This window comes from Stegastes partitus, unplaced genomic scaffold (assembly GCF_000690725.1).
Source record: "Stegastes partitus isolate 25-593 unplaced genomic scaffold, Stegastes_partitus-1.0.2 Scaffold1031, whole genome shotgun sequence".
Taxonomy (NCBI): Eukaryota; Metazoa; Chordata; class Actinopteri; family Pomacentridae; genus Stegastes; species Stegastes partitus.
Genome location: NW_007578762.1, coordinates 14,758 through 27,106, shown reverse-complemented (window position 1 = coordinate 27,106; position 12,349 = coordinate 14,758). Strand labels below are relative to the sequence as shown.

At 40.6% G+C, this 12,349-nt stretch overlaps 1 protein-coding gene across 1 annotated transcript in view; it reads left to right on the top strand.

Annotated features, from left to right (window-relative positions):
• The window catches only part of gria3a (glutamate receptor, ionotropic, AMPA 3a), an 84,997-nt gene that overhangs the window by 57,959 nt on the left and 14,689 nt on the right, over positions 1–12,349 (top strand). Inside the window, exons 10-12 of the mRNA XM_008295205.1 lie at positions 306–512; positions 2,091–2,464; positions 5,683–5,881. Of these exons, the coding sequence (XP_008293427.1) occupies positions 306–512; positions 2,091–2,464; positions 5,683–5,881 (780 nt within the window). The remainder of the gene's footprint in view (positions 1–305; positions 513–2,090; positions 2,465–5,682; positions 5,882–12,349) is intronic.

Here is a 12,349-nt window from a genome sequence, read left to right as displayed (position 1 = left end):
AGGGAGCCCCGACATCCTGCTTTGCCTCCTTTAAATGTATTAGACGCTTCGCTTCTCCCGTTAGTGCAGACGGCCCGCTTTTTTAGTCCGCAGAGTCCCAGCAGTAATGTGCCTTTAGATGTGTTTAACCCGAGTTCGTCTCTCAATGTTCCCCTCATCTGTGTGTGTTTGTGTTTGTGTGTTCGTCACCCCTGCATGCGTGCATGCTACAGTATGAACCAAGACCTCGTGTGACCCCACGAGGTCTGGCCACTGTTGATGTGTGCTTTCTTTACTGTAATCTCAAAATTATGTCTAATTAACAGGAAGCTCCATATGTGATGTACAAGAAAAACTATATGCAGATGGATGGGAATGACAGATATGAAGGCTACTGTGTCGATTTAGCCTCTGAAATTGCAAAGCATGTGGGGATAAAATATAAGTTGTCAATAGTGCCAGATGGGAAATACGGAGCCAGAGATCCAGAGACCAAGACGTGGAACGGGATGGTGGGTGAACTGGTTTATGGGGTAAGTGTGGCTCTTTTATTGTTTAATGTTTCATAGACATGAAGAGAGGTTTTGTAAAACTCACTCAGCTAATGTTTGATCCAAATCCAACCATACACATGTGATTCATTCTTAGCCATTCAATTAATTGCAAACTATTTTGATCATCAATTAGTTGGTTTGTGTATATTTTTAGAGAATTCTCTGATTCCTGTTTTTTAAATGTGAATATTTTCTGGTGTCTTTCCTCCTGAGTGACAGTAAACTGAATAGCTTTGGCTTGTGGACAAAATGAGACATTCAAGGACGTCATCTTGGACTTTAGGAACCACTGATCAACATTTTTCAGTCGAGAATATAAACACAAATTTAACTGACAGTGAAAATCTTTGTTAGTTACAGCTCTATTACCCGGTAAAATATCCCATTTTGTCAGATTTACCCTTTTCTATGGTCAAGTGAAGTTTTATAAAACTCACTTTCCCCCCAACTTAAAAAATTCAGAGGAATGTAAAAGCTTTTGTCCTTGTTAAAGACGACGAAGACGTCTTGTTAGATAACGCTCCCCTGCTGTCACCAGTGTGAAGAAGAATTATACCTGACAGTACAAGCAAAAAAGCCTCCATCAAATTTAAAACACAGAATAAGGGATGCATTTTTTTTTTCTGAGTGGGTTTTGGAAAGCCCTTCTTCAACTGTAAAATCAACCTGACTGGTTTTTTATCATGCGTCTCGTGGATCACTCACACTTGAACTGGCTTTAACAAGATGATTTGCATATTTTATGAGACCTCAGCTGCTGAATGAATAATGTTAAAAAAATCTCACACGGCAGACTGGAATGGAAAAAGATCTGCCTCGGTGCAGGATCCTCAGTCTCGTGTGTCGTCTCTGCTGTTATGACTACACCAGTATTAATAGCTTCGACAGGCAGAGATGACCTCTGTAGTAATTGAAACAGCCATGACAAGGCCTCTGCTGTGTTTGTGAATCAACACTGAATTTGTGTTGCTACTAATGAGCCGCTCAGATGCAAATGGACTCCAACAAGAATGAATAATGGACAGCTGCTTTTGGCTGAGACCCTCCATAACCTTATAGGAATCCTCTGTGTTAAACATTTCTACAGTTTTAACTCCAGCCGCTGTAAATTTCTTGTCACTGCAGTCGCTCATACTAATTGATAAGCCTGTAAGGCATTGCAGAGGATCCGTTGGAGGTGAATTTAACAGTCTGATTCACATTTCATGAACTGCTTGCATAAGCTCCTCCACCTCTGTCTTCCAACCCTCCGCTTGATTCATGGAGGAGATTTGGACCGAGACAAAGACATTAACCAACACAAATGCTGAGTGACTCATTTTCAAATGGCAGATTCCCTCTCACTGGCTTTATCACAGGTCTCCTATTGAGTATATACTAAGCTGCTGCATTCCACCGTATCCAATCAGTTTATTCCATGAATGTACTGTAGAGCTGACTTTGGTTTTAGGGTTTATCAATATTTCCTTTATTAAATCCATATTTAACGCCTTGGTTGGTTATTTACGTTGTCTTCTGTAAGACTAACTCCCAGTGTGCCTGTTCCCATTTTCACAGAGAGCTGACATAGCTGTGGCTCCGCTAACTATAACATTGGTGCGGGAGGAAGTGATAGACTTCTCTAAGCCCTTCATGAGCTTGGGCATCTCCATTATGATTAAGAAGCCTCAAAAGTCCAAGCCTGGGGTGTTCTCCTTCCTGGACCCACTGGCCTATGAGATTTGGATGTGTATAGTTTTTGCCTATATCGGCGTGAGTGTGGTGCTCTTCCTGGTGAGCCGTTTCAGCCCTTACGAGTGGCATCTGGACGAGAACGATGAGGCCAAAGACCCTCAGAGCCCTCCCGACCCGCCCAACGACTTTGGGATTTTTAATAGCCTGTGGTTCTCCCTGGGTGCCTTCATGCAGCAAGGATGCGATATCTCACCAAGGTTGGTTGTTGTGTTCATTCTCCACCACCTCTCAGATGTCCTCATCATCTCTCTGCATTTTATAGTCCCATACATGCATTTCCACCCTGCAATGGTGCATATAGGTTATTTTGTGCTTTGCTGTCCACCTAACCTCACGATCCACTTCACTGCACTTTCCTCCCATTCTGTTTCCAACCCATCCTGTTCTGTATATCCATTTGTTTTGAAGCTGCATGCCAGCAGTGATGCTTTGCATCCACAAAATAACTTATATCCACCATGCTGAGGGCTGTAAAATGCACTGGGGTCATTACATTTCACTCAGCGGCTTGGATTCCTCATGACTCTTGGAGGGCTACCGTGTTTTTGCTGCATGTCCCATTTTACGGTCATCAACTTGGCGCATATAATGTATTTTGTGCGGAAAAGCCATCAGCACCATGGCTACATTATGTATTTTTCCAATGCAATGGCCATCCAATCATCCCCTCTATTCATCTCTCCATCCATTCATCTCTTCGCTCAGCACTGTTGTGGTGTCTCTGACTTATTCTTCAAGGATTCTTGCTTCTGACATCCATTCTTGTCCGACTTTGGATTGAAGACATACAAGGAAGAGTTTTCACTTATTTCTATGACACTAAATAGAATAATTATTGATGTGGAAAGATGTGGGTTTGTATTGATGGGACATTTGACTTTCAGATTTTCTTCTTCATTTTTTTTTATTATATAAAGAACATCTAAAAGATAGGGACAAGTGTATCAAATAATGCACGCATTTAGAGCACAAAATCGTCAGCAGGGAAAATAAATATTATACAAAATATGACTTTTATTCAGTTATGTTAAACTAATTGAACGTCTAAAATGCTGCTTGTCCAACATAAGTTTAAAGTCAATATAGTTTTTATGTAGTGAACATCCACCGCATGCAAATATTTTCTCTGCTCAGAGGGATGTCAGGGTGGTAAGTTAATCTGTTATCAGATCAGTATGAAGACAGATGTTCGCTGCATCTGCAGTTTTGACACTGCAGGAGCATAACTTGAGTTCGTTCTGGGAAGAAGCACAGAGGAAGCAGCTTTTTCAAAGCTTGAATCTGTAGCTTTCTCATTCTGCGGTGAATCAGTGAAAAAAGAAAAAAATCAATTAAGCAGCAAATGGGGGATCTTATTATGGCTCCAAAGTACATGCAGTTTTAGAATGGAAACTGCTGATTCTATAATTTTTGCTAAACAGTTCTACATAGCCCTGACACAGACCATCAGTTTCCAGGCCAAGATAATCACCAGAGGAGGAAATGTATTCTCTGATTTCCATACTTTAATCACACCTTCTGTAGCCTCTAGTGCATTTTTTATGGCTACAACTTTGCCTCTGGCTCCACCATGTTTAGACCAGCTCGTCTGTGTCGGGAAATTGACCTTAATGTGAAGCTGTTTTTGAGAATTATCCCAATTACAAGCCGTTTTCAGATAAGACTAACAAAATCTGCCTAGAAAACAGCCTCTCTGAAACTTTGATGGTGAAGCACCAATACACGGAAGGATTTGAGTGCAGCTCTGAATGGCAAACAAAATATCTCCAACTTGAACAAACCACAAGGACAGAATAAATGCACAAATAAGCTGTGAAAACAGCGTATTAGGAGAAATCCAGAGCAGTGCATCTGCAATGCAGAGATTTAGTGCAAATGAAGTGGATCCTTGTTTGAAATGCGAGTTCATCCAAAAGCAGCATATTCAGAGTGTGTGGAAGTTGGAGACGACGCCAGAGAGAAGAGTCAAATTTAAAAAATATGAACCTGGGGTAAGGGGTGGATTTGGAGTCAGCGCCTTTACGCTGAAAACTGTGAAGAATGGGTTAAGGACCAGTGAGCATGATGGGAAAATCTGTGTGATGGAGCACTTTGGCTCCTCACGCCCTGATTTCAGTAACAGAGCCTTATGGTGCTTTTACTTAAGACGACTTCTATCCTCTCTGGTCTAACAGTGTAGTGGAGAGCATTACATTTTGAACTAGATCAAACACTTTACAAATGTCTGTGCTCATCTTCAAACACCGACTGCAGCTTTAAAGAGCCCATATTATGCTTTTTGGGATCTTCCCTTTCCTTTAGAGTTTCATAGCTTTTTTTGTAGTTGTAAAAGATCTGCAAACCTACAAATCCCAAAGTCCACGCCGAAGGGAGTTATTCTCTCGTACAGAACACTCTGCTCCTTACTTGCCTGAAATGCTTCATTTGAAGTCAAGGCTGTACTTAAATTACTTATTTACATCATCATGTAGCATATTTGCTTGATGCCTGTCTAGCAGCTACTTTGGCCCACCAAATAAAGAATGAACAGCTTACTTAAAGGACTGCTGCTGGACTACATCCCTATATTGAGGGATCTAGGGTCATGGTAAACAGTAAACAATGCCGCCTTGATTTCATGAGCCCAGCTGACCAATCAGAGCAAACTGGGCCTTAAAGAGACAGGAGCTGAAATGAAACATTTACGTCAGATGATGAGGCGAGGTGTTGCAGCAATGTACAGTATGACAAAAGTAATATGTTATTTGATCATTAAGGCATGTAAACATAATTCTAGTAGACCCCAACAATAAAATTCTAAGTATGAGAATGTGCAATATGGGCTCTTTAAACCAACATCAACTACAAGCAGAACATCTTACTACCTGGCACAAGAAATGCTTACAGTTGCTTAGTAATGTTTATTTAAAGACTAGCACCTGCTTTCTTTCAACAAAGATGACAAATATACACAACATAACAGGACTAAGAGCCAGAGAGATTCTGGGCCGGCTCAGGGCTGGCATGCCGGCTGCTGGATTCAGGCTGCTGTTGGGCCGGGCTAACTAGGATGGCTGCTCACCTGAATTAGTTCCAACACTAAATGTGGACACAGTTAGATTGAGTTAATGAGGCTTATTATTGCTTTCAAAGATTTAATCAGCTGTATAGGCAGCTATATTGAGTTAATGAGACTTCCATTAAATTCATTTATGCAAGTATGCGATCACCAGAGGCATGCAGATGCGCTTATAGTTCTCATCACTTAATGGATTCACTGGACAAAGTTTGAAATTTCTTCAATTAAAGAGCTGTGGATGTGTGGTAAACCTCACAACACAGGAGATGAAATGGAAAATCATCTCCTCCTTCCTCCCATGTAGGTTTGAGCACACTGCTCTCATATGTCCATGTTTGCTCTTTTTCCTCCCTCCAGGTCTCTCTCGGGTCGTATCGTCGGAGGAGTGTGGTGGTTCTTCACCCTCATCATCATCTCTTCCTACACAGCCAACCTGGCTGCCTTCCTCACCGTGGAGAGGATGGTGTCCCCGATCGAGAGCGCCGAGGATCTGGCCAAACAGACAGAGATCGCCTATGGGACGTTAGACTCAGGCTCCACTAAGGAGTTCTTTAGGGTAAGTGTCTCTTCTGGCTGTCAACATTCTGTCGCTGCACCGTATAACGAGACCTCCTCCAACACGGCGATGGCCAAAAGCACAGAACTGAATAATTCTCTGGAGCTTTTCCTGTGTGGTTTGATTTATTACCTGCCAGGTAATAAATCGAAGGAATAATCAATAAAAATAAAAAAAAGTCTATAACTGGATTTTTTTTTTTCTTGATGCAGCGCTTCTAAAATCCTGAAACCAAACCAAATGTTCTACAGCTAAATTTGATTAATTCACTACATCATAAAACAGTGCTGCGCTGTTTTTTTATCAAACGGATTTAAGTATGTCTAAAGGAGTAAACAGCTAATAGGAAATTACATGCATTTATTTTGTTAAGTGATTTAAAAGACACTGCTAAGATGAGCTCATATTTTCTCCAAGCAGAACATCAGTCCTCCTGTGACTATCACGTTGCTAAATTATGGTATTAGGCTTAGGAGAGGACGCCAGTTATCAGCCTGTTTGCAAATCCATTTTGTCCACAAAATTAACTTTGGTTTTCTCCAACAAAATAAAAAGATTTTTTTTTATCCCAGATTTTTGGCAACAGGAATAATTCATCTATGAAACTGGGACAATTATGCTCCCTCATCCGACCATCTGTAGAGTCATAAACCAAACTTTGATTAGTCTCACTGCGTCTCCGCTAATATGCAGATTCATTTCTATTTCCGCGACTCAAAAGTGCTGCCGAAGCATGAGGCCAAATGTCCTCATCAAAGTCACACAGTGCACAAGTGTCTGACAATAAAAAAACAGATAAGGCTGCGGCGTTAAGAACACTAATAACTCTGACTAATTAGTGTTGATCATTTAGCAGCAGGTGAAGCATTGTGTGAGCCTGTGTTTCTATTAATACTTTCATAATTTTTAAGCTCTGCGTCAAATTGCGGAGCTGTAGTTCTGTCTCAGCCTCTGAATCGCTGCCAAGATCTCTGATTTGCTCAGCGATTTATACACAATGAAATAAAATGAAATGACAGCTCAGTCTGACTATCACTTTTGCTCTGTCTTTGTGTTTGAAACTTTAGAAAAAACTTTGAAGAAGAACTAGAAGATGTCATTATAATTCCAATTTGCGGGCCTCTGTCACAAAACTGCAATCTCACAGAAGGACGCCCTATTCCTCGGAAATGGAAATGTCATTCACATCGAATGTCCAGCTCTGAGCTGCTTCTATTTTTAGTCCCAGTTGTTCTCTCGGTGTGATTGCTCGGAGTGAGCCTCAGACATTTGATAAATACAAACCCTGCTCTCCTTTAGGCCTGGGAGTGATCTGGAAGACACTTTGCGCTGAACTCAGACTGTGCATCAGCCAGACATTAAATCACATCTTACGATCTCTTCTGAGATTTACAAACAGCATAAATACAGCATGTTTCTGTCCACTGGGTTTGATCGTCTGCTGCTGGCAGGACAGGACTTCCTTGTTAGGACAGAGTCAGTCCAAGCATAATTAAATTAAAGCACGCATGCATAAAACGCACGCATGCTTGATTTTACCTTTGGGATGACGGATTCCGTTTCTTATTTAGCACATTTAGCTCTGAAGGGGAATGTGACCAAGTGTAATAATTCTGTGACCTCAACCAATTTGTGAAGGCGTTCGAGCAGAATGGTCCGCCGTGCCAAACTGATCTGAGGTCTGAAAGCACTGAAATGCAGCAATTGCTATGATTAGTGTTGAGGAGGCCATCTGTAACTTGGACTGCAGCGTTTTAAAATATTACATACACATATGGAAAAGTGTCTGCCGAGAGTAGAGAATCCAACAAACTGAATTCAAGTAGTTGGTTGATTGGAAAATGATTCTAGCAAGTCTGGTTTTAAATCTTTTAGATGCATCTTCTTTAAAATATACACATTCAAGAGTAAGAGAAAGTCAAACTACTTGTGCTGACTTCTGCTTTAATGTATAATAATTCAAACTAGTGTTTTAGGAGAAGCTCTTATTATGAGCAGAGGGACACACAACAGATGTGAGATTAATCAGAACGCTCCCACAAAGTTTGCCAGAGTTGTGCTGTTTAAAAATACTTTCAAGTTAGAGATTGGTTTATTATGTGATAAGAGTGACAAGGCAAGCAGTAATTCTCTGTCAAAATAGAAGCTGTAATCCGTTTATCGTAGCATTATGGAAGAGATGACGAAGTAAAGAAGATATTGTAGTTGATTGGCACATGCAGCAGCTTTAAAAACACCTCATGCGCACGTCTGTTAGGTGCCTTTTCCCCCCACAAATATATGAAATTGAATATTTTAGAGGCGTCCCGGTGAATCATCGCATTAAACACAGCTCCATAAGCAGCAGTTCCACTCTGTAGATGCTCCAAATCCATGATGTATTTGGCAGGATGTGATTTATCAAAGGTGCTCCCGAGGAGATAATTGACAGACATGTAGTGGCTTCATCTTGAGTGACAAATTACCGGCCTTTCTTCCTACAAACTGAAAATGTCAGTGCAGGGGAGCAGAACTGAGCAGTGGTTATTGAAATCTGGTGATTAAAAGATAATGATTAATAGGAGCTGTAAATGCCTTTTACAGGGATCATCAAAGAGGATGTATCACTTCATCTAGATCATACAGCCTCTGTAAGGTACGCAATGTGTGATGATAACTAACATGGCGAGTTTTATAACGTGCACTTTTATTTATTTTTTCTAGTCTTGAGGAAGGATTGCAAAACTGTCAAGCGCTGGGCTTCGTAGGCCTTGAAGTGGTAGTTGAAGTAGATTTAAAGTTTGCATCTCTTTTCCTCTCTACAACATTCAGATCAGCTGCTGTCGTATCTGGACTGAGGTACATACAGCATCTAAAGAGATAAAACCATTTTTTGGTTGCATACACTTTTTGACTTTCTTGCCAAACCTTAGATCAGAATATCAATTTCACTTATTTGTATGTTAAACATGAAGATACCCAGTGAGCATTTTTCTCCTGACAACACTTCTACATTCAGAACAGGTTCAAGTATGAACCTCATTTTCACCGACTGTCTGAAGACGTTGATTGAACGTTCACATTTAGACCACATTTCACTGGGATTTGTAATAATGCAAATTTTCAGCCTCTAATGTGCAGATAATGGCCTTTCGTCATTCTGGAGCCTGCCCAACAACAACAAAAACAATCGAGCACTGGGGAGCAATAAGAAAAATGATGCTCTGAGTGGGGACCAGAACATTTGTTATTGCAAACCTGCATCCTAAACTGCTTAAATACTTGTTGCTGGGGGGAAAAAATGACAAGGATGGGATGGGATAGTTACTTTATTGATCCTTTTACAGGAAATTACTTTTGTTACAGCAGCTACTTTAAAAAACACAGATAACTCCACAAGACACCCGACACTGAAGGCACACATAAAATATAAAACAAAATATACAATAGAAAATTTAAAAAAAGATAAATAAATAGGTACCCAGTGTGCAAATGTTAGACTGTGCAAAGATGGATTTTAAAAACTCCTAAATACTTGCACTTGTGTCCAACAGCAGTAAGTGCAATTTCTTGTTTTACATTAATGTATAAATCTGCTCCAATCACAATGTTCTGCAAGCTTCTTGTTGGCAGCACACAGCTGATATAGTTTCATATTTATGGCATTTGGTTTTAAAATAAATGCATTACATTTACCTCCTCGCGTAGATTACATTTCCCTTTAATCAGTGTCGTCCAGCTTTCAATCTACAACAGAACAAATTATCACAATGACTAAACAAATTTGTTCTTCGTGACATGTTGATGTTTCAAGAAAAGATGTTCAGATGATCAAGTGTTTTCCAGATTTCAGCTAGAAATGTTGAAATGGAGCTCAGTGTGTACAGCTAGACAGGCAGTTAGCTTAGCATAAACACTAAAGCAGGGAGGAAAAGTAAAATAAAAAAAAAATCTTAAGTTCAATAACACATTCTCACTTCTGTGCTTCTTCTGCACACAAACAGAAACAGAATTAAATCTGCTGTGTTTTTTTGCATTTCTGCAGCAGCTATTTCCCCCTAAAACAACAAATTATACTTTTTCTGTTTGTGTCTGAAAGAAACAAGATGTAGTGCGTTAATTAGTAATCTTCAAAGGTGCTGGTTGGCTGATTTTGTTGCCGTTGGACAGCGGCAGGTTATCTGTTTCTCCTTGTTTGCATTTGTGCAAAGCTAACTAATAAAGCTCCACATTGAACCGCAGACACGACAGCGTTATCAACCATCTCATCTAAATCTAATCAAGAAAGCTAATTCCTTATAAGTTAGTTCCCAGATGCCAAACTTGTGATACACTGCAGCGCATAACAGTTTCTGAACTTGCCTCTAAAGCTCCTATTTATAATAATTTAGTAATGTCCTACATTTACATAACCCCCCAACAAACTGCTAATAATAACTTGTGGCGTTTGTGTGTTGCAAACAATATTAGAGTGAGCAATGTCAGAAGTTGGGAAAATAAACAGAACGTCAGCCGAGGAGAGCAGAAATGTAGAACTATGGCAGTGAGTTGGGCTGATTTTAATAACAGAGATGCTGCTAAATGAGCCGTGCTCCTGTTTAGTTGCTTTATTAGCTTCCAGTGATCATGAACATACAGTAAATGAGTTATAATTACATACTTAGCCATGCGCGTAACGAGATATCGCATGCAGATAAATATAAAACAGCAGAAAGAGTGCACAGGCTTTGTTTGGCCTGTTGTCTTTGTTTGGAGATGACAGCGTGACAGACACACACAGGACCATGAATCACTCTCGGCTCCCGTCAGCTGCTGACGGATAAACTGGTAGCTGGAAGAAGGACCAGTTTGTTTCCAGAGCGGATGAACCCAAAGGTTCCTCGCAGGCCAGAGGACATGACCGGCTAGTTATGTCATCACTGTTGTGTTTACAGCAGGAGTTAATTGAGAATAATTTGCTGAATAATTTGTGTTTGTTCGGCCACGACTGCTGTAGTGAGAAGATTCCTCTGTGATGTATCAGTCTGACAGCATGAGGAGTTACACAGATTTCAACACAGCTGACCAGCCTGCTCCTGACAAGCGTGCATCTTCATGTAACCCAGAAAAGAATTGCTGTTTTTCACACTATGGCCAAGGCCTGTCATCAGCTATTATTGTCATGTTAAGAGTGTTTATATGAACACTCCGCTGAACTGAAATCGTGCATATGTCAAGAATGATTCACTTACTAGCCCGAGCCCACAATCCATTACATCTCTGGTGAATTATTTATGTTGTCGTACGCGACGCTGAGCTGACATAGTTTGTCAGTTTACACCGATGTTTTCATTTATGTTCACCTACCAGATGTGATGTGGGAGTGACTCACACGACTACTGAACATACATTCTGGGTAAAACCAGTAGCACGGACTTTGTTCCTCTGTATCAAATGCATTGGATTGCAAGAACAATTCAAAAAATAATTAAAGAGGTAATAAATGAAGCAGCACGGAATAACATCGGATTTACAGAAACGTTTTCCAATCCCGGCTCTGTAAATGAGAAAGCGTCACAAATATGTGACGGAATGAGTTTTGACATCTCTTCTTCTTCTTCTAGTTTGCCAGATTATGAAGCTGACTGTCACATGTATAAATAGGGAAAAGTTTCAACCCAAAGTTCCCTCTGAGGCGCCTCTCTCCCTCTCCACGCTCACAGAAGGTCACATTAGTCCAGTTTAATGCAGCCTCTCTATTTTTCCCCCTCTATTGTAGGCAGCTGTGTACTCTCGCTCCCTGGTGACCAGCGATCAGCCTCTCGCTGGCCATTTTTAGCAGCATACTGAGTGTCAGAGCAGCGCTGTGCTGTGCATGTCTGTAGCCGCTCCAGCTGGCAGCTGACTGGGCCACAGAGGTGAAGCTGTCAGTCTCCGAGTAAGCAGGTCAAATGTGTTGAAGGCAGCGCCGTTACAAAAGGAGTTGTACACCCAGTCAAACGGCAAAAAAAACACAAACTGTTTGAGATGATATTTAACTTATTATCATGTGGATTCATGAATAATTGGCTCCGTTAGATCCGATGGCTGTGCAATAATTAGCATGACAACCTGCTGATTTGTCAGCTGCTTTTAAGGGAAGATGTGCATCAGAGAAAACCTGCACGGGCCTGACACTAGTTACTGTTTGGGATTTGCAAAAAGATGATAAGGCGTGTGGGGAGATAAAAAAGCAGTGGGACTGATGGCAAATCTGCTTGTGTGTGATTTATGTATCTACAAACCACATTAATTCAAAGGATAACGTGTTAAAGTGAAAACACTTCTTGTGTTAATTTGGTCCCCAGACGTTAAAATCCAAGATAGACAAAATAATGTCGCATAATTAGACCACATTATCATATTATATAACATTATACATAACTGGGTTGGAGAGACTGACCTCAAATACTAAGAGTGAGAAATGACACACATAGATAATATATTTGAATAATGCAAACAGCAGCTGCG